We start from the raw sequence: 23,662 nt of genomic DNA, 5'->3' as shown, positions 1-23,662 counted from the left end.
CAAACCTGGCAACCATAGGATCGCATTTTAAGTTATCATGATATATTTGAAAGTAAAAATTTGTTTTTACTACTGAGGCATTTGGGTCCTAATTCAGCAGTACTGGAAAATAAAAACATGCCGTCAGTTTGGATGTATCAATGGTTTTAAGATACTAAAAAAATAACAAGTGAAAAAATGAATTAACTCTGAGACTAGGATTTTATTTTCATAGTATATGGAACGAAGATGTTCCCTACTTTAATTCAAACATTTATTGAGGCAACACCATGGAAAAGACATTGTCAGTTCTTGGGCCTGTGATACGCAAGTCACTACCCATCGCACCCTTGTGTGCAAGTGACAAACTAATACCTGGGGAAAGGCAAGGGTGAAAGGATGATAAGAAGAAAAGACAAATGCTGGAAGAAGCCCAGACTCACTCTGTGGGACGTGGCTGTGGTGTTGCAGAAGGAGTCATGATTACATTCAGGAGGGAGTTCACAAAGGAGGAGGCATTTGATATGTCTTGAAAGAAGAATATAATTCCAAATGCTTTCTGAATGTGGGAAGATTAGAAATTTTAAATGAGTAGCAGACAGAGATGGAGAAGAAAGGAATGAAATGAATTTTTGGAGGCAGGCATTTTCCATCTATTCCTCAATTAGATGGATTTAATTAGTCCAAGATCAAATAGACATGAATGCCCACATGTACATAAAAAAAAGAAAGGCACAACTTACCCAGCAATTGAGAGGAATTGATCTCTACTTTTTTTAGGAAGATTTTTTAAAAAAACTAATGAATTACCCTAAGACTGAAGTCCCAATCAATTCTTGAGCTTTTTTGTCTTTTTTTTTTACATTTATATATTTATTTTCAAGTAATCTCTATACCCAACGTGGGGCGTGAACTTACAACCCTGAGATCAAGAGTTGCATGCTCTTTTGATTGAGCCAGCCAGGCGTCACTTGAGCTTTTTGTCTTAGAGTCCTTTAAGAATCTGATTAAAAAAACAGTGATTCCCTCTTTCCAGAAAAAAGAAAAAAAGACACATTCCAAGGTGCAGAGAAAATGTTGTGTAAGATATCAGAAGGTTCAAGGACCCTGAGACTTTTGCCTATTTCCAAATCAAGATCCCTATACTAATTACTGATTGGCATTCTAATTTGAAGAAACTTGTTCTATTAAAGCCCCAAGAAGTCCGGTCATGATTCACAAACCCCCCAACAAAAAACACATTATTTCAATCTCTAAACTTCTACAAATTTACATGAGATTAAAAACAGACCATTTAAGAAATTGAACTCGCATGCCCACAGCCCATGACTCCCTTCAGATGGTTTTATGATCTCTTCATATAAAAAACAAACAAATCAACTTAAAAAAATACCCTCAGCTTAAAAAAAAATAAAAGCAGAACAAACAGAACAAACATATCAGCAAGCAGAACACACACACACACACACACACACACACCAAGGAAATAACATTAAATCCAGGACCATTCTCTGGACTCAATTTTAGGACATTGAAGATTAAAATCCCATGTGTCACAGAGTCTGGTAGGAAGCCTTCCAGAACTTCTAGCAGTGGTGAAAAGTACCAGGTCACTCTTAGAATTCTTTTCCTTTGGGATACCAGAACAAAAGTGTCAAGCTCAGTGTTTCTACTTTCACCAACATCAAAACCTAAAGTTCTTTCATTAAAGTGACAAATATTATCTGAGGCACTACGGGTTCATAATCATTTATCCGGAAGCCGTGGGGACAGAATTTTTCAGATTTTAGAAAGGAAATGTATTACATCCATACAAGAGATAACATCCTCAGCTGGGGTCTGGGGCTGCACCCAACCATCAAATACATTAAAATTCTGCAGCAAATGGATGATTTGTCCCCCCAAGTAGGATAAATGAAGACTATACATAAATGCATGTTAGTCCAGGACAAGTTTTATCACTCAACAAGTGATAAAACCTTTTAGTTTTCCAGATTTTTGTATTTTGGAAATGCAATAAGGGTATGGACTTAGGTCACATTTTTGGGGAAAGAGACTTAAGTTAAATAAGACTGATACCTGGTTCTCAAGGAGCTTATAACCAAGGAGAAGGAATGAGGCACAGAGCTCTTGACAAGGCAACATTGAGGGAAGGAAAGAGTGATGCCTTCAGTTTAAAGCATCAGAGGATCATGAATGGGGAATCATGTCCCAAAGGAAAGAGTCAGGCTCCCTTCTTAGAGGAGTAAAATGGCACTGGGCTCTGTACAATGTTCTAGGACTTTGACCAGAGGAGTAGGAGTTGGGGGTGGGTGGTGTTCCCCAACCATTCCTGATGGGAAGAATGATGTGGGGCACCTTTTGCTTCTATGCCTTCCCAGATCCCCTTCTCTGGGGGTCGCCATCAACAAGTCTGAGGTGGGATCAGCAATCCACAAGCACCCTGGTGATTCTCATGAACAGGGAAGCTTAAGGAACAGTCTACATCAGTGGTTCTCGTGCATGAGTGGGCATCAGCACCATGAAGGATGTGTGAAAACAGAACCCCCAAGGTTCCTGATCCTCAAGGACTGGGCAAAGCCTGGGGATCTGCATCTCTAACAAGTTCCCAGGTGATGCTGATGCTGCTGGTCCAGGGACCACACTGTGAGAGCCACTGATCCAGCCGTGGGTATTAGCAAATATTCAATGCTAGAAAGAAACAAAACAATGGTTTGGACCTGGAGGGTGGGTCAGTGTGGTGGCAGTGCCATGGCTAGGCGTGCTGTATGATAGATGTGGACAGAAGATCCAGCCCTGGGTCGGTTTGAGGATCCGGGGCTGGTCGGGAGGGCTGGAGAGAATCCTACGCTTGTCATTTGCTCAGTAAATATTAACTAAGTGTCCACGGTGCACCCAGCAGCAGTGCCCTTGTAGAGCTTACTACAGTCTGCAGGAGCAGTTCGCAAATAGGGCTCGTTTGCTCCCCAGGAGACACCAGCAAAGCCTGGAGACATTTGTGGTTGTCACAGTGGGAGGGGGTGGTAACAGTGATTGGCCTCAAGTGTATGGAGGCTAAGGATGCTACTAAACATCCTGTAATGGACACAGAACAGTCCCCACAACAAAGAGCGATCCGGTCCAAATATTAATAGTGCCAAGGTGGAAAAACCCTGGTCTACACTCAAATCCAGACAGGGAAAGGAAACACAGGGCACATGCCACTATGTTGTCAACTTGAGCCCAATGCCAGCCTCCACAAAAAAGCTGATGGCGACCCCAAATCACAACGACCACCTCTAGTCCTAGGTGCTGTTGGAAATTTGACGTTCAAATTATTTCACAACTATGAATTATGGCACTTTTAAATCTCTCGCTTTAAAAGGAGGAATTTAAAAAAAAAAGAAAAAGAAAAAAAAATCGGACAAGCAAAGCCTTTCTGTCTTCTAGCCCAGAGCTCACCACAGCTCCTCCCGGTGGCACTTTCTCCTGCTCAGGTTGGGGGAAGCTCTGGGTCTTTGGGAGAAAGGAAATCCACAAGGATAACACAAAGGGAGTTAGCTTGTATCCTCCAAGAGGACTGTGCTTGAAAACCAGGTCTTCAGCAGCATAGGCAGCCTGGGCACCCTCCCAGGGAGACGCCCACAGGGAATCGGGACAGCAGGGTCTGCGCCTGGAGGCACATGACGTGACCCTGGGACGCTGAGCCTGAGTGCGTTAGGACACAGCAAGTGTGGGCGGCACTGACTAGGGCACTTGTTTCAAACTGGACATATCCAAATAGGAGTTTTAGGGGAGACAGTGAACAAAAACACCTGCCCTGAAAAGGTAGCATATAAGAGCTCCCAGGTAAGGCTGGGGGAAAAAAAAACCAACATAAGGAAATCGACCCCTTTTTCTGCTATTTAAACGTGGTGCGAAAGCAAAAATTAGCTCAGAATGAGAGAGTATCTGCGCAGCCATTCATCAGGCTGGCGTACCAAACGCAGACACAGACAACTACAACGTGAACGGGAAATAGCATTTCTCCCAAGCACACACTGCAGCCAGAAAGGGTTCTAACACCCCCTTCTCCAAGCACTACTGCTTTCTTACTCCCAGAGAAAGTTGGTTCTCTATTTTTTTTTTTTAAAGATTTTATTTGTTTGGGCGCCTGGGTGGCTCAGTTGGTTAAGCGACTGCCTTCGGTTCAGGTCATGATCCTGGAGACCCGGGATCGAGTCCCGCATCGGGCCCCCTCCTGCTCAGCGGGGAGTCTGCTTCTCCCTCTGACCCTCCCCCCTCTCATGTGCTCTCTCTCTCTCTCTCATTCTTGCTCTCTCAAATAAATAAATAAAATCTTTAAAAAAAAAGATTTTGTTTATTTGACAAAGAGAGACAGAGTGAGAAGGAACACAAGCAGGGAGAGTAAGAGAGGGAGAAGGAGGCTTCCCGCCGAGCAGGGAGCCCGATGTGGAACTCGATCCCAGGACCCTGGGATCATGACCTGAGCCAAAGGCAGACGCTTAATGACTGAGCCACCTAGGCGCCCAAAAGTTGGTCCTCTAAAACCACAGACTATCAGAAATTTTGCTTTTGTTTATATCATACCAGTCAGAATGAAATGTTCCACTTTTTAAAAACATATTATTTTTTTTAAGATTTATTCATTTGAGACACAGAGATAGAGAGAGAGAGAGAGAGAGAGAGAGAGAGAGAGAGCATGAGCAGGGAGAGAAGCAGAGGGAGAGGGAGAAGCAGGCTCCCCACTGAGCCAGGAGCCTGATGTGGGGCTCGATCCCAGCACCCTGGGATCATGATTCAGCCGAAGGCAGACGCTTAACCATCTGAGCCACCCAGGCACCCCCCACTCTTTTTTTTTTTTTAAGATTTTATTTCTGTATGTATTTGAGAGAGACAGCAAGAGCACATGAGCGGGGGTGGAGGGCAGAGGGACAGGGAGAAGCAGACTTCCCGCTGAGCAGGGAGCCAACGTGGGGCTTCATCCCAGGACCCTGAGATCATGATGTGAGCCGAAGGCAGACGCTTAACCGACTGAGCCCCCCAGGTGCCCCTGAAATGTTCCACTCTTGACTGAGGGAACGAAGTCACTGTGACACAGAGAAGCAGCCTTGATTCCCCACGCAAGTGCAGAGCCTCACTTAAAGAGTTCTGAACACAGCACTGCACACTTATCTTAACTCGGTGGTTCCCAAAGAAATGACCTGGGTGCACCTCCCAGTACAGACCTGATATTGACCATTTCAGCACAGCCCGGCATTGCTTGGAGCCTAGCAAAATACTGCTTCATTTACATTTCACTGCATTCCTCCTCCAAACCGGTAACTACTCTTTTTTGTTTGGTGCGATGGTGCTGCACAGATTCTCCTATGCAGTCTCCCCGGTGCAATGAGCCAATAAACCTTTGTGGGGCAAGGGTCTGTCTTGGGCTGATTCGTCTGGGGCAGGGACTAGAAAGAACGAAGGGTCTGTCAAGCCCCATGGAACACCAGCAACCACCACTAATCCCTCAGAAACCCCAAATAAGCTCCAGGGTCCTATGTGAACCAATGTGTTTTTTTCCAGCTGGTGACTGTGAACTTGAGAAAGGGGACCCATGGCCACTATGCCGATTTTACAAGACTCTGTCCAATATAGAGCCTCGTTAAATTGTAAGTCGTTTCTAATTCTCCACGTGCTCAACCATGAGTCCACGGCACCTTTCTGGGCTGTATGGTGGGGATATCGAGTAGAGCACATAAGCTCCCACCTTGAGGGACCAATGATCACCACAAGCCACCCTTTGTCACCACCCCAGGGGACAACTCCTAAGAAGGGAGTCAATGAACAAAGTGCCCAGAAAGGTGGTACAAACGTCCAGGGATGGAGTGAGGGGAGGTCAGGCAGGGAGGGCAGGTTTAGCCTTTGCCCCACGGTCATCATTTATTCCAAAGCCTGACCTGCCTTTGTTCAAATTTTATCAAGGATTATCTTTTTCCTAGCCCTCCTGCTCAACTGGTCCTCCGAATCTCCGAGACTAAACTGTTTGTTCAGAAAGATGCTAAATAGCCATTTCTCCGGGCTCTTTTTCTATCCCACAGAGGCCACAGATCTGCATCAATTGTAGTAAGAGTCGGGGAAATTCCAGATGTGGCGAACTGGAGGAGTCTCAGGGTACTTCATTTATGAATATTTAGACAGTTTCCCTCTTGTTATGAAAATCATGGCAATCTGTTCCCCAGCATGCGTTTCAGATGAGTTTCAATATCATAAAAGCTTTACTGGGGGAGGGGAGAGGATGTTAGTTGTTTAAATAAATCCTGATCAGCTGAGTTTCACTTTCCCTCAGAAAAGACCAATCTACATGAACATTTTTTGAATCATCATAACTTAATCCTTCAGCTTGCCGAGGACAGAGATGTGAAGAAGGGACTTCTCTCCTCTGAACTGCCAGGTGGTAGTTGTTAGAGATCTGTCTGCTAACCAGAAGCCCTGCTCCCAAGCTCAGGGTCATTTCTAATAGTCAGCCAGCACTCTTGTGTCCTTCCACCTGAACATGGGAGTTGCATCAAAATCTGAAAGCAGCAAAATGTTCCCGCTGCAGGGGGCTCTTTAGTGGACCTAGGTGCTTTGTGGAAATCAAGGGAGAACAAATACCCCAGAATTTGCTCTTGACAATGAAAACCAGAAAGTAGGTTGGGTGATATTAACTACAGAAATTCTTGCTCTGGGTCCATGAAAAACATCTGTCAATAAATGTCCTTCAAGCCTTCGCTGACAGTGAGAATTCTCCTTCTGACCTGCTACCCACTTACATGCATACTTACACCTATACCCGATGACATCTCATATTCCTACTGAATGGTACCCATCTTCCTTCTGCCCCTCCCATCTGGCTGCTCAGTTCTTTGAATGCAGAAACCTTTTACTCTGAATCATAAAGCTTTTGGAATTGAATCAGAGGATGAAGATGCTGAGAGCAACCTCGGGGGTTTTCTCTAGCACAACCCTCTGACTTCAAAGGCAACACAGACAATGAAGAGCAAGGCCAGAGAAATAAAATTACTGGCCCAAGGTCACACACCTAGCTAATAACACAGCTGGCCCTAGAATCGGCACTGCCGACTCTTAGCCCAAACACACCACCCAGCGTCTATAAAAACACTCGTCAGTAACAACCCATCCCCTCACCGTGAAGCTTCCAGAGAGCCAGGTGGATGGACATAATTAATAGATACTTGTAAGACTGAACAAGGCTTGGGTTAGAGCCAGGATCCTCCCACATGCTTGAAGGAACTGAATATTCGGATCTGTGTTAATACCTAGGCCCAGGAAGCCCATCTTAGATCCCAGAATTACTCTCAAACTACACTGTCCAATATGGTGGCCACTAGGCACATGTGGCTACTGAGCATTTGAAATGTGGCTGTTTCACCTTAGATGTGCCATGCATATAAAATACACGCTGGATTGTGAAGACTCATATAAATAAAGAATAAAAATATCTCACTTAACAATTTTATACGGGTTAAATGTTGAAAAGATAACATTAGGGATATATTGAGTTAAATAAAATATACTTAAATTAGTAAGTTCACTTCTTTCTTTTTCAAAAACGTGGCTACTCGATAATGTAAAATCATGTATGCGGCTCACATAATATTTCTATTAGCCAGCACTGCTCTAATACACAGCTATCTACCTCCCCCAGCCCAACTAATCTTTCCAGAAAGACTCGAATCTCCTGTCTGCAGACATTACAGAGGGCGAAAAGAAAGCATCAAGGACATGATCTTATCCTAGGGCTAGTTCTTGAGACCCAAGGATTAGTCACTTAAGCAGGCCTCGCAGACTGTCCTGCTTTGTGCCATATCCCTACAAGTGACCCTCAGGGTCCCTACTGCTCAGCCTCCCCCAAAAGCAACCCACAAGTCACCCAAGGTCCTATTTCCTCTGGATAGAGGTGAACAATCTACAGGGAATTTCAACTTTACTTCTATGGGGACTCTTGTTTTGACTTTACTTCTAATGGAAACTCCATGAAGAAAAACTCAGTTCCTCGGATTACTATTTCTGCAAACAAGTCAGGTTGGTAAAGACTGCTGGTTGTACAAAGACACAAATGTAGGGACCCGAAGGGGTACGTGTACCCCAATGTTTATAGCGGCAATGTCCACCATAGCCAAACTGTGGAAAGAGCCAAGATGCCCATCGACAGATGAATGGATAAAGAAGATGTGGTATATATACACAATGGAATATTATGCAGCCATCAAAAGGAATGAGATCTTGCCATTTGCAACGACGTGGATGGAACTGGAGGGTGTTATGCTGAGTGAAATAAGTCAATCAGAGAAAGACATGTATCACATGACCTCACTGATATGAGGAATTCTTAATCTCAGGAAACAAACTGAGTGTTACTGGAGTGGTTGGGGGTGGGAGGGATGGGGTGGCTGGGTGATAGACATTGGGGAGGGTATGTGCTACGGTGAGCGCTGTGAATTGTGCAAGCCTGTTGAATCACAGTTCTGTACTTCTGAAACAAATAACGCAACATATTTTAAGAAAAAAGAAAAAGAAGAAGATAACAGGAGAGGAAGAAAAGGGGAGTATGTCAGAGGGGGAGACGAACCATGAGAGATGATGGACTCTGAAAAACAAACTGAGGGTTCTAGAGGGGAGGGGGGTAGGGGGATGGGTTAGCCTGGTGATGGGTATTGAGGAGGGCACGTTCTGCATGGAGCACTGGGTGTTATGAACAAACAATGAATCATGGAACACTGCACCAAAAACTAATGATGTAATATATGGTGATTAACATAACAATAAAAAAATTAAAAAAAAAAAAGACTGCTGGTTGTCACATGTCATGAGGACAGCCTGTCCTAGGGACCATATTCCAATCACCTTTGAGGCTTGATGGGTCTTCTCCTTTTCATTTTCCTGCCTATTCCCCATTCTGGCTGTCCAAGCAACTTTGCAAATAACAGTGATCATTTATAAACTTGTTAATAGCCATAACTACAGAATAAGCAGTGGAATGGAAGGAAGGGCAGGCCACTGTCCAACAAAAGAAATGTTTGCATAAATGATTTAATGTTTAATTCTTCAAAATTCCTTAGTGCCCAAAGGCAGGTTTAGCATGATAAGCCTATAGCCTGCATGAATAAATATGGGGCCAGTTTCTCCTTAGGAACACACATGAGCCTCAAACAGTGGTTCTGAAGGTGTGGGCCCCTAAACCAGGAGCAGCAGTGGCACCTGGGAATGCCTTAGAAAAGCACATTTTCAGGTCTCACCCCAGATCCAGTGATTCAGAAATTCTGGAGGTGGGACCCAGCAATGTGGGGGGTAGGGCCCAGCTCTCCAGGTGATGCTGGAGCACACTCGAGTATAAGAACCGCGGGGCTAGAGCCTCAGGCGAGGGGGCTTTCTGCCTAGTATCGGGAGTCTGACTGTACCATTAACAGACGGAAGGCATGTAGATCTCATCTGAACCCTAAGCATTAAGGGAGAGCTCTGGCATCTGCATCTGTACCATCCACGAACTTATTTATCAAAGCCACCGTTTTTGGCTTGGCAAGTCCCACAAATTCATTTTCTGAAGTCTAAGGCGGTCTCACTCACATGTTCCCGAAACTACCTGTTTTGCCCTACAAAACGAGCCTCTGGTATATCATTTTGCAATTAAAAGAATAAAGCTATGCTTTGCTCTTATCTGAATCATAATTATATATGTGTGATTTATGTTCTCTCCATCTTTGGCTTTCCAAACTAGATTAGTAGTCTGTCCACATTATCCTCATAAGAAAATCTGAGGCTGAAAAGAAAAAAAAAACAACAACATAAAATCTGAAGGAATTGAAGTAATTGTTTCTGACCAGAGCCTGCCCAGAATGCCCTAGTCACTGGAAGGATAAAAAAAGGAATTGGAGGCTTGCCAGGTCAAGAACTACAAATTCAGGATGCCCAGGTACATTTGCATTTCAGATAAACAATAAATAGTGCATGGGACTTACTTGTAACCAAAAAATTATTCACTGTTTATCCGAAATGTCAATGTACCTGGACATCCTGTATTTTAACTGGCAACAATCTAGAGTAGGGAATACTGCCCTTTGGGAAGGTTGTGGGGAGACAGCTATCCTCAAACCCTTAAAGAGCTGTCAGGAGAAAAATGGGCTAATACCAATGTAGACTCAGAGACTAAAATTCGTGGGTAAAAGTTACAGGAAGAGCGTATGCAGCTCAATGGAAGAAAGACATCTGTACGTAGAGACATTGCAGCCGAGAGGCATGGAGAACACCGGCAGGAAGGCAGGGTTTGGGAGTGCTGGCTGAGGGCGGAGGCTAAAAGCCAGGGCCTCCCGGGCCTGAAGGCCTGTGAATCTCCAAACTGTTGAGATGCCATTCTCCAGAATCCTTCTGCCTTCCGAACTATGCAAAGTGCTTGGGTTTACATGGATAAGCCCTGGCTCTGCACATGGGCAAGATACAGGTGGCAGGAAAGAGCCACGTTCCAGAAAGGAGAAAACCCCCAGGAGTTCTGAACCTACCTTGTGCCCACCCACCGGCAGGACCTCGGGAAACACATTTGGGGTATTTTTTGTGATGCGTTTTAAAAAGCCATTAAGGTGAAGGGGATTAAAGAGTATACTAATTATGATGTGACCCAAGTAATGTATAGAATTGTGGAATCACTGTATCGTTCGCCTGAAACCAATACAACCCTGTATGTTAACTACCCTGAAATTTAAAATAAAAAAAGTGAAACAGCCATTGGGATTATGTGAGGATTTTTCAAAGGCATTTCAATAACGAAAAAACCCTCAACTGTTTCCGAGTGTAAAATGGAGATCTAAGGAAACTCACTCTTTGTCCTGCTGTCCATTTCTGGTTTTGACGGGTCCGGGGTTGCTGCAGTTGGAGGTAACTTCTTTCCAATGGTCTGAGGAGGAAAGAGATCATTTTACTTAAAGAGATGATTCTCTCCATTAAGCAAAGAAATAAAATCAAGCTCATGATGGCAAAATGCTCCCGACTGCTTCGAAAAACCACACACTTAAGTTTTCGCTGCTCTGTCTAGTGGGTGCGGTTCTCTGATGGGCCAGACCCTCGCTGACGAACAAGTGGGAGAACCAGGTGGAAAGGGCTTTATCCTTGGAGGCACTCAGTACCTTTTACTCCCACTCTTCCCTGATGTCCTTATTAAAAGGTTGATTACTTTCAGCACACTGGACAGGCACATTTCCTCTCACGCTGTGAGAAGCTGACTATGGAGGCATCTGTGGAGGCAGAGCGCCTGGCCCAGAGGCGGGGCTCACAAGTGTCTGCAGAGTCGGAGAACGGGAGTAAGAGGGAAAGAACAAAAAGACAGAAAGAAGGAAAGGATAAAGGGATGGAGGGCCAGCAGGACAGGTGGATGGGCAAGTGGAAGGCTAGGTAGAAGCCAGAGTGTCCAGAGCAACAGTGCCTTACCGCATCTCCCAGCCATCAAAAAGCCAACCTGCCGTGCAGGGTACGAGCAAACACACTCACGTCCCCGAGGACAGCTCTACGTGTCCCAGAGGCAGAACACGGAGGGCCTGCAGCCCTCTTCCCACCAGCCTTTTAGCCTTCAGGGGCTTTGAGAGAGGCCGGTGTCACAGATCCTAGGTGTTTATTCACTAGCCAAAAAAAAAAAAAAAAAAAAAAATGATGCGTTCATTCGAAGTTTATTTTCTTTCCTTCATTCAAAGCTAATTCTATTATCATTTATTATTTATGAACCATCCACAGAAAAGACCCATATTGTCTCCGACTAAAGATGCTCCGGAAAACACAGGCGACTCAGAGGCTCAAAGTATCAAAAAGGAAAAACCAGACAGCAAACAAAATGATGGTTCCAAAGGTGAGGTCTCTTCCCGCTCTCCTCTTTTGCCACCACATTGGTGTGATCCTGCTTAATGCTCAAGGAAACTGTCTTTGGATACCAGGGAAACAGCTGTCAAAACCAAGGAGCTGGGGGAATCAAGCTTCCCTAGTGAGAATTCCAGCCACTGGGGAAACCAAACACATCTGCCCCTCGAACACACGAAGAGGAATGAACGGCATAATTCAAAAACCAGCCCAGTGGAATGTTGCTTCAAATAAAACGAATTCACCACAGTTTTTAACTTGAAAAAGTTCTTCATGCCTCAAATGTTGAAACTAACATTAAATATGAATAAATCACAGAAAGAGGATAAATCAAATCCTCAGCCCTCCATGAATTTTTAAAAATATTTGTGACAGAAAGCTTTTACATTTTACACAGTGACATTTTTATTTAGTACCACAGGGCCTTCTAAATTGGATAAAAAATGAAATCCAAAATATCATGCTGCCCCTCAACTGCTGCTAAGTACTCAAACTAATAATATTTTGTGGTTCCAAGGAAGCATCAAGGAGGAAAAAAGGGTGTTGTTATTTGGCCATAAGGTCAAATTGGACCAAAAATAGTCCTAAGAATTATCTTGAAAAATCAGGGAGTGCCGGTAAAAGTAGACACTATCAAAAGTGTCATTCACATTTCTGTCCACATTTCCAGTGGTGCCCCCCTCTATCTCCATTCTTCCCCTATGGACCGACTGGAACAAAGCACCACTGTCATTAACTCATTTGGAAGAAGAAAAGCAAAACCATTAATATTTGAGTGATTACTGATAGTGGAGAGAGGAAGTCAGGAAAATACAGAAGGAAACACTGCTCAATCCTGACTTGGGTTCCTATCTGGGTAAAAAGGAGGCTTCCAGTGGTTTGGGCTTTAAACCAAATGCCTTCCTTTAGGGAAACCTTCACCGGTTGTGTGTTCTTACAACTCCCCCTTATTTAGTCACAAAAGGAAGTACTGCCCATGGTCTCTGATGCCCTGGCTTACAGGACAGTGCAAGCTAAGAGACATCAAGAAAAGCCACCAGTTTTGTGGGCTCCTGGGTGGCTCAGTTGGTTAAGCGACTGTCTTCAGCTCAGGTCATAATCCTGGAGTCCCAGGATTGAGTCCCACATGGGGCGCTCAGTGGGGAGTCTGCTTCTCCGTCTGACCCTCTCCCCCCTCATGCTCTCTCTCACTCTCTCTCTCTCTCAAATAAATAAATAAAATCTTTGGGCGCCTGGGTGGCTCAGTTGGTTACGCGACTGCCTTTGGCTCAGGTCATGATCCTGGAGTCCCGGGATCGAGTCCCGCATCGGGCTCCCTGCTCGGCGGGGAGTCTGCTTCTCCCTCTGACCCTCTTCCCTCTCGTGCTATCTCTCATTCTCTCTCTCTCAAATAAATAAAATAAAGTAAATCTTTAAAAAAAAAAAAAGAAAAGCTACCAGTTTTACTTCTATACGGAAAGACACGTGAACGCAGAGCTTACTCTGTTCTTTTTTCTCACTATTTCAGAAAATACAGCATACAGGTCTCTGTATGGATCCCAGCAACAGGGGTGATGGTGAGGCTGATAATGTGCTCATCTGCCAGGGGTACTAGACTTAAATTAACTCCTTCTTTCTTCTTCTGGGGCCATGACTGAAGGTCAAGAGTAAGGCAAGTTCCTCCCCTCTCAGGCTGGTCCCCCAGGCGTCCCAGAGATGGGAATCATTCAGCTGTTTCTCTCTTCTTCAGGACCTAGGCCTAGAGAAGGATGGCTCCCAGATGGCACTGGTATCACTGGAAACTTGCTAGTAAAGCAAATTCCCGGGCCCCACCCTAGACTTTCTCAATCAGAAACTCTGGGGATGGTGCCTGGCAGTCTGTCTGAACACACCCTCCAGGGGATGCTGATGCACGCTCAAGATTGAGAAGCACTGACCTAGATGTGGGAGGGATTCCATCAGCACTGGCCAAGTACACTTCTTGGATTAACAACACAGGTGCCTATTCTCATACCTAGACAAATCATAAACCATCTTTTTCACTCTTCTTCCTCTTCTCGCTCTCCTTCCAGTAGGCTTTGATGCTTTCTACCTTCTCTGCCCTCAGCTGGCATAACAATTTGTCATTCCTACTAAATCAGTCAGCTCAGAAAGGAACGAGAGTTTAGTGAAGCTGACACAGGGACAATATCACTGAGGGGGGAAGAATGGGGATCCCAGGTGGCTATGAGATCCTTCACCAAAGGAGTCCTGAGAGGATGGATGGGTGAAGGGACAGATGGACGAATGGAGGGAAAGATGGCTTTGTATCAACAATGGAAGGCCATCCCTAGCCTCAGACTACTCTAACGGCCAAGTGGGTCGATCTGCATAACTGTACTAACCTTCAGGGAGGGCCAAATCCTGAGGCTCCTTCAGAGTGTTGTCCTCCATGGGCATGTTAGGTGGGACATCTCTTCATTGTAGGAAACTGTCTCACACACTAAACGACATTTGGCAACCTTTATTCCTGCCCACCGATAGCCTGCAGTGCTCCTCCATCGATGCACCCACACCAAATGTCCCACACCTTTCTAAACACCCCATTTGAGAACCCTGTCCCCTGCCCTTCCTCTAAATACAAGAACAAAGAAAAGGGGCAATGAAATACTGCTTTCTCACCAGGCTTTCAGCTTCCCCTATACCTCTGAAAACATCTTTGGTCCACTGGGCTAAAAGTGAACAGAACCCCAACTTTCGAAGGGCAATGCCTAGCTCCAGTACACACATAGGTCATACATAATTGGAAGCCAAGCCTAAGTGGACAGAAAAATCAGGGAATCCCATCCAAACAACTCTCATCCACCCTGCAGGCAGTGAAGAAGGATGTTAGGCTTCCAGCAGCTGTGGAAAAAGATCCAGGATCTCTACTCATTGCTTCCTCAGCAGGGTTCTGAGATCTTGCCCTCTTGAGAAGATGGCTTATCCAGGACAAGAACTGGCCATGCACTTGGGGGCTGAGTTGACTCTGCTCAGGACACAGCTCTTTCACTCCTAAGAGATGGGCAACAGGCCCATTTTACCATCTGTCTTGTGAAGCTCCACTCACCAGCTCCACTCCACAGCTCAGCCCAGCATTTCCTCTTCTCTGTGCTGTGGCCTAAAGACTTCTTAATACCCACATCTATGCTACTCTGCTCTGCTTGTCCCCCAACTCTGAAGCTGCTGCTGGGTCTGGGAGTAGGTGTATATATGGATGGCTGTATAGAGGTGAAAGCTCTACAAATAGACAATTATTGATTGCTACTTATATCTATCTACTATTGTTATTGATCTACTTGAACATACAGTCATCACTAGGCTACCGTCAAGTTTTGTCTCTCCTACCACACCCTAATTTCCATTTTAAAGATGACTTTTAAAAATAAATAATTCAAAAAATTCATTCCTTTGAATATTTAAGACCAGAAGTGTCTCTCCTATTGGCTTTCTTGACAAAAGTACTAAATAAAGTTTCTGGAGGTTTTGCATACAGTAGGAGCATCATATATACTCCTAGCTCTACAAAACCTGGTTATACAGCATCAGGAAAGATAACCCCCATATGATTTCAGTTACTGGAGCAAGTAATTTTTTTTTTCCTTTTCTGTGCCAAAATGAAGAAACTAATGCTTGTAGGAAAGACAATCACTGGATTTGAGCCCAGTGGAATCCAGTTCCCTAATGACTAATATATCTGTTTCTCTTTGTGACTGCTGGAGCATGAGACCAGGGTCCTGCTCAAATCAAGTCACTCCTGTGACTTCATTCTAATTCAGATGCAAACTCCTTGAGTGTATAAAATTTTCTAATTACAGGACAATGTTAAGGAGAGTTTAAGTCCCATCTCTGAAAGTCTCCTCTCCCAGAATACCACACATAACTCTTAATCACAAAGGCAACGAGGTTCAGTGGATAGGGGGGAAGAGAGAAAGAGAGAGCTCCCTATATTCTAGCAGTCAGTTAAGCATCTCTGTTGGTAGACCAGGCTTTCGGATACCCATTCTAGAAGAGGGTGATCTTCTGAGAAGCTATAAGTAGACATTACTCAAGTGCTCACAGAAAGCCAAACACAAGAAATGACTTTTCAAACAGCTGATAAAATATAAGATAAAGGATGGCTCTTTCTAGGCATTCCTTTTACTGCACTCCTGTCTAACAGTATTCCTTCCCTTTCTGCGCAATACAGATTTATTAAGTGCCTGTTTGATGCGAGGCAGGGAAGCACACAAAAAGGCAGGATGATGCCACACATCATCGCAAACACTGAAACAGCAGTTCATTGGGTTTTCTGGAGTGCTGTGTTGAGAAGCATCCAGCCATTGGGCATGGTCATCCCAAATGTTAGTCATGTACAGAATATGGAGAGATATAGGCGACAGGAGAAAAGACAAAACAGTATGTATATATAACCCTACCCATATCCTTTTAGCTTTCATTTGCCATCATAACTCAGAAAGATACACAAACTATTAAAACGCACTGTAAACTTTTAATATTTCTTTTTACACACTCCTTTCATGAACACCTATAATTGATGGTATTATGAGAAGTCTTCTTGGTGCTCAGCAGGGAGCGGTAGGAGCAGAGCCGAAGCCCAGGGGGCCAGCTTGTGTCCGAGCCAGAAGAGAAAAGCACAAAGGAGCATCCTTACAATGGGCACCTATGAGCTTCTAATGGAAGCTTTTTCTACTCGCTGGGAAATTTACATTAGCAACTGTCAATTTACCTGCCTTTGGTTGGCTCAGCTTAAACTATCTGATATCAACAGGACATATGGCAGAGTAAAATACAACTCAAAATTCTAAAGATAAAATGCATGGTCCAGTAAAAGAAAAAATGTATTTGTAGTTCCATTCTAGAGACAGAGGTCACCTTTAAAACACCTCACATTCCACTATGTCAATTCTGACATCTCCAAAGAGGCATGCTTCAGTCCATTGAAACATTACTATAAGAAAAAGAATTTTTAAAGTAATCTTCTGATTATAAAATTGGGCTTAAGACTTACAGTTTGTTCATATAATGTTTATTTCCCCGGTTGTCTTGAGTTAGCAATAATTCAAGTTACGTTAAACCTCTTTGCCCAATCATGGTTGAAGACCTTGTCAGATTCATGGCTGCTTTAGAAGCATTTGTTAACTGTATTACACTTAGAAGTTTAACTGCTTTTCTCCTTCTTTCTCTTCAGAAATAGTGGCCTCTTGAGCGCAGGACCTAGATGTTACTTATTCTCTTATCTCCACAAAGGATATGAAGGGTCAGGAAGTGTTGAATTGAGCTGGGAGTTTGGGTCCGCCATGGACTCACCCTCTGCCCTAGCATTAGCGTCCTCCCACAACACAACTGGTGAATGAGGGGAGATGTCCTTCTTGACAAACCAGCCCAGGAGGTCCTCTTGGAGCCCCATGGTTTGTCACTGCCATGTATCAGATCTTTCCAGCATAGTTTCAGGTGACAGCATACTTTCCAGGATATCTTCCTAGACCTCTGTTGCCCCTGCCTTACTCCCATGTACCCATGCACACCCCCCCGAGCTCCTATTAATTATTGGTCACCATAAAGAAGAATCCAATCTCAGCCATGTTTCTGGTAGACAGCTCTCTGCCTACAATTTCCAAATATTCATCCTAGCCTGTTCCCTCACATTCCCTCAAGTTCCTACCTATTATGATCAAAAGACCCTCGTATGGAGGGTTCATTATCATCCAGGTATTTGTAAACACACACCATTCTCTCGTTCTGAAATAATTTTCCAAAGTATGTTCCCAAGATGTTCCACCAATCAACCAACTGCCAATTCACCTAATCCCACGATCCGGTAAATATGGGAAACACAGAACACTCGGTCTAATTCTTGCATAATAGCATATTAAAGTCTCTAAGAAGTCCTGTAGTTACTGTTTAACTTTATCCTTAACATTATCTAAGTGTTCTCCAAACTTAACCGGTACTCCTTGTGCTACCCATTTTTTTTTAAGATTTTATTTATTTATTTGACAGAGAGAGACACAGTGAGAGAAGGAACACAAGCAGGGGGAGTGGGAGAGGGAGAAGCAGGCTTCCCGCGGAGCAGGGAGCCCGATGCGGGGCTCGATCCCAGGACCCCGGGATCATGACCTGAGCCGAAGGCAGACGCTTAATGACTGAGCCCACCCAGGCGTCCCTCCTCGTGCTACCTATTAACACATCACAAGAATGAGCAGTGTATGGGATAGCTGGATAAACATCACTACCTCTACTTCCTAAATTCTCTGGGCTCATCCTCTTTGTTTCCTGGACTCACGACTTGGGACCCACCCTTGATTACCCTCTTACTGTATCTTCTCATATCAAATGCACCACCAAGGCCCTGTTTTCAGATTTACCCCTTCCCCTTGGGCCCCTGCCTAGAGCCTTGTTACTAGCACAGGGACTGTTTCACTAGTTTTCTAGACAAGGATCCCATTCCCCAATTCAGGCTATTTCCTCTGATCTCCCATGAGACACAAATTTTAGTCAACCTCCACCATCACCCCTTACTATATCGACTTCAAAACACTCAGGAAAAAAACCCCACTCAGAATATATACTGCTACTTAATGGCTGTTTATATAAATTCCCAAAGCCTTAAAGAAATTTACTTCCAATTGCTGTAACTTGCCATATCTCTCAATGGCTGGTATCTTTCCCTTGTGCTCTTAAGACTAATAGCAAACTTTCTCTGAATATAAAACACCAAAGCCCATCTTAGATGCTTCCATTAGGCCTTCTGGGGTTTACTCTTTCAATCTGTCCAATAAAAACTTTAGTATCTATCATTCTACCGAACATGTATATATAAAGTCTGTTTATATTAGTGTATTTCTCTCTCTCCCTCTCTGAGACACATGTGTGCATTTGTATCAGTAGAAAGATGTATCTGTGAATTTCAGCCAACTCTATTATTTACCATGCACCTTATCTTCTGCCAGGATTTGATCATTTGGGTCATTTATTTGCATTCTGAATAGCTCTAGAGACCATGCCCTAAAAAAACTGGAAAGAACCCTAGAACACATTCAGAGGTAGGGTAGGATTTTCTCTTTGTCAAAACAAAATAAGGTTTAGCAGGGGCTTCTCCTCATGCTGGGGGAACACAATGTTGAAGAACAAATCAAAACCTACTTAAGTGCTCAATGAGGTGGAGAATGTACGTTCAGACAACATTAAAATCATAGAAGGCAGCTCTCCAAACATCTGACAGTATATGAAAATACTGTTTATATTTTACCCCCACTGTTCCCAAGAGAGAAGCCTGCATGCTATTTTGTTGTAGGATCATCTTATTCATAGAGGATGAACAAGCCAAAGTAAATTTCCATTTCGTGTACCACTTAGACAAAATACAATTCGCCATTATACTCTAAAAGACTACTTTCTGCTGTTATGACAGATAAATGGAAAATGTAAACCTTCCTTCTACTAGAGGATTAGTTTTATCTTTTGATTAACAATGCTCCCTTTTGAAGAATGAAGGGGGCGAAATCGGAGGGGGAGATGAACCATGAGAGACAATGGACTCTGAAAAACAAACTGAGGGTTCTAGAGGGGAGGGGCTGGGGGGATGGGTTAGCCTGGTGATGGGTATTAAAGAGGGCACGTTCTGCGTGGAGCACTGGGTGTTATACGCAAACAATGAATCATGGAACACTACATCAAAGACTAATGATGTAATGTATGGTGATTAACATAATAATAAAAAAAGAAAAAAAACAATGCTCCCTTTTTAGACGCATCTGGAGAATTTAAAAAGAGTATGGCTAAGGGAGAGAGAAGGATGGTAAGGCAGGAGTGAATACCATGGGGCTGGTTTGAGTTTTGTTCATCCGGCGCTTTAACAGGAAACTTGCTGTACTTTTGGGGACCAAGTCTGAATTTTCCTATAGAATAGCTGTATGAATCCAATTAACATACAAATATGCTTTCCAGATTTAAAATATTTTGATTTATTCAATCATAACCTAGTCTAGGCCATTTCTCTTACCTGGGATGGCACCTCCTCCCTCAGTGTCTTTGAGTCTATCTCACTTTTAAGGTTCAAGTGAAGTCCAAATGGCTCAATGAATCAGGTTTCAGTAATGTTCTTACTGACATGCAGCCCACAATGGATCATGACGTTTTTAACGACATACGTGAGGGCAAAACCACACTTACTAGTTTTCCTTTATACCTCAGAAGTGAAGGTTAGCCTGCCCCCCCCCCCCCGCCCCTCTCCCAACCCCTCCTTCCTTTCCATTCATTCATTCATTCAGCATTCTTTTCTGGAACTGCCATGAGCCATGACCTATGCTGGAGGCTGGGTTAACAAAGATGAGATGGACAGAGTCCTGGATCTTTACTAAGTTCAAAATTTAACAGCAGAGACAGACTCTAACAGAGCATCACAGTACAAAGGGATAAACACTACAATAAAGGTGTCTAGAAGAGAAAACAGGAGCCGCTAATAGTTCCACATTGGGAAATAAGTCTCACCGCAATGATGAAGCTTGAGGCAAATTCTGAAAAGTGAGCAGAAACTTGCTAGGCAGAGAATGATGGAAAGGGTATTTTAGCTGAAGAGAAGCAGGAGCGAAGGTGAGAATGTGTGCGGGGAAGGGGGTTGTGATCATGGGTGAAGGAAGGGGGAGCTACTTGGGTAGGAGGCCAGCAAGGTAAGCTGGGGCCAATGTTAAGTTTGTGCATTATCTTAAAGGCAACTGGTAGTAAGCAGAGGTGTGGCATGATCAAATTTGCAACTTCAAGACCAATGATCTGGCGGCATCAGGAGGAATGAAGAAGAAAATAAAGACGTGCAAAAGTCAAGGGGCTAAATAGGAGGTTGACACAATGATCCCGCTGAGGCAGTGAAACTAAGAATGTAAAAGAGAGGTTCAAGAAGTATTTAGACCCCTCTATACTTCACAGGAGCCACAGGGAGCAATCGGTGATTGTTGAACTGGTTTGAACATACATGGACAAAACCCAAACTCTGTTACATTCTTGAGTCTACATATATGCGTTCTACATAGGTCCTGAGTGCCAATGATGTGCTGAGAACAACATGAAGTTCAGATCCTGATTAGAGAGGCAAAACAGCCCAACGCAGGCGCTCAGGGAAGCATTTTGGAGAAATCTAGCCTAATGGGAGGAATCACAGTAAATGTGTTCTCAGTGCTCTGAGGCTGGCGTGGTGACGTTTTGTAGAAAAATAGTAGGCCTGTGATGGTTGTGAACAGTTAGCTTACTGTTAAAACACCAATCAATCTACCATTTGAAAACTAAAATATTTTTTAAAAAACAGAGACACATTAGCTCTTGACACATATGAAAAAGTATCTTTCTAATCTGACAAATTTAAAGTAAACAGTTTAGTCAAGTATGTCTCCAAAAATGTCTTAAGCTAGAAACAAAAATGGGAAATTTCTTTCCCCAAAAGAAATTTCCAGAGAAGGGGCGCCTAGGGGGCTCAGTCGGTTAAGCATCCAACTCTTGGTTTTGGCTTGGGTCCTGATCTCATGGCCCTGGGATCGAGCCCCGTGTCGGGCTCTGTGCTCAGGCGTGGGATCTGCTTATCCTTCTCTCTCTGCTCCTCCCCCTGCTCGCTCGCTCGCTCTCTCTCTCGAATAAATAAATAAAATCTTAAAAAAGAAAGAAATTTCCAGAGAGCCTTTTATGTCCTTCAGAATAAAGAAGGACATGGGTGAACCTTGAAAACATTACAGTAAGGGAAATAAGCCAGCCACAGAAGGACAAATACTGTATGATTCCACTCATATGAGGCACCTAGAGTAGTCAGATTCATTGACAGAAAGTGGAAGGGGGGTCCCCAGGGGCTATGGGCAGGGGGAATGGGGAGTTAGTGCTTAAGGGGTATAGAGTTTCGGTTTGGCAAGATGAAAGGATTTCTGGAGATGGATAGTGAGGATGGCTGCACAACAATGTAAATGTACTTGATGTCACAGAAGTATGCACTTTAAAATGATTTTATGTTATGTATATTTTACCACACGTTGTTAAAAGGCTTAGAAGTCTATTCCTCTTTCCCTACAAGCCTCTCCCTACGTATGAATGTCGACTAGAATGGCAAGAAACTGCTCATGAGCCTCTGATATCCAGCTACTTAATAATCAACCACAAAATAATCAGGGGTGCAGACAGCATCAAATGAGGTGAGTTGGAGAACAAACCCATCTTTGTCCAGAAACTCATTTCAGTCCTACAGGAAACACGTTCCACATCTATGAAAGACAACCTACCACTTCCAGAAAGACAGTCTCTCGATCTGGCTACTACTGCCTAGCCCTGGCTTTAATGCTGCAGGACTCATTCTTCACTTTCATTGCCTGCTCCACGGATTCCCAAAGAACAACATTTACTCCTTTTTTTTTTTTTAAATCATCTGGTCTCCCCGATTTTACAGAGGAAGGGAAGAGAACACTGCATCAAAACTTAAAGACTCGATACCATCTTTATACTTTATTTCATTGGAAAGAATGAGTTCATGATATTTATTCAGAACAGGAACTTCTTAAATATGCGCAGAGGTCAGGTACACATTGGTTACATCTTCCAGACAGAGAGTGAAATACTCAGAAAGAGGACCCCGAGGTGCCTCAAGAATGGAGATCCTCAAGGAGAGATCAAATTCACCTCGGGGCACTCTAGTTACTAATTACTACGCCATATTCAACAATAAGGGGTGAACACAAATTCTGTGCCTTCCATGAAAATATCCTACATGTCAACCATTGGAACTCTCTCACCCCTTCCATGTTCCTACTGCAGATGCTCTGAATCCCCTGAACAGCACTCACTACCCTCTCTGCTTTGGATTTACAGCTACTTATGTATATGTCTATTTAATGGACTAGAATGTAAGGGGGGTGGGCAAGAACGGTGTCTTGGGACTCTCTGTATTCTTTAGTGCATCTTGCACATTGGAGGTACTAAATAGTCATAATTTACTTCAGTCAACAATAAACTCATTCATCAAAAATAGATCTATGGAGACAGTACTGTGTGCAATGCATTTCCTAGGGGCTAGGGATAGAACAACGCAACAAATAAAGCTTTCCCGCCTCTCATGATGGCATCTAGCAAGAAGAGGGACTTCGTATTAAGTAGAATTCCTCTCTAAGAGCACAGATTTAGTGCTATGGGATCTCGGGCAAGTTACTTAACCTCTCTCTATACCCCTGTCTCCTTGTCTGAAATGGAAGTGATACTATGAACCTTATAGATTTTCTAGGAGGATTAAATGGAAAAATGTATATAAAGTGCTTAGCCATTATCGCTGTTATTGAATTTTACTGAATAAAAAAATCAATCATCATAATGCCTCTTTATGAATCTAGTTACTAAGAATGACTGTTTTGATTACAGCAGCTTTTTTAAAACAGCAGGTTAACTGGCCCGTTCCTTTGCTTGGGGAATGGAGAGCATGAAGCGACTTTTACAAGACGGTCACATGGCAGAGACAAGCTTGGAGCAAAGTGATAATTCTGAAAAATGAGCAAGGAAGAAAAGCAACAGCAATCACCATATAGTCATTGCCTGGGAGGAAAAGCAGACAGAACAAAGAAAATTGGAGAAACAGCTAAGGCCAGAGCCGACAACCCACAGAGCTTTCAGGTCAATAAAGCTTCGGTTAAGATGGCACCCTACAGTGAGTGGACAGAAGACTGTTCCAGAAGCCCCTCAAATGCAGGCCCACGCCAACTGCTTCTGGCTGCATCCAAACTGTTATCTACTGTTAACGATGGAAAAACAAGGCGTGTGTCTGGGAAAAATGGCCTGTTGTCAGAGAACAGAAAGCCTTTTATTGAGA

At 43.7% G+C, this 23,662-nt stretch overlaps 1 protein-coding gene across 4 annotated transcripts in view; it reads right to left on the bottom strand.

Annotated features, from left to right (window-relative positions):
• Positions 1-23,662, bottom strand: part of SH3KBP1 (SH3 domain containing kinase binding protein 1) — a 324,977-nt gene that overhangs the window by 88,065 nt on the left and 213,250 nt on the right. For all 4 annotated transcript variants that reach the window (XM_028122625.2, XM_028122626.2, XM_028122628.2 and 1 more), the window contains one exon: positions 10,813-10,888. In XM_028122625.2, the coding sequence (XP_027978426.1) occupies positions 10,813-10,888 (76 nt within the window). The remainder of the gene's footprint in view (positions 1-10,812; positions 10,889-23,662) is intronic.

This window comes from Eumetopias jubatus, unplaced genomic scaffold (assembly GCF_037043125.1).
Source record: "Eumetopias jubatus isolate StellerSeaLion01/CBP00866 unplaced genomic scaffold, mEumJub1_p1.0 scaffold_11, whole genome shotgun sequence".
NCBI classification, from domain to species: domain Eukaryota; kingdom Metazoa; phylum Chordata; class Mammalia; order Carnivora; family Otariidae; genus Eumetopias; species Eumetopias jubatus.
Note: the sequence above shows the minus strand (reverse complement) of the source record. Positions and strands in the feature narration are given on the sequence as shown.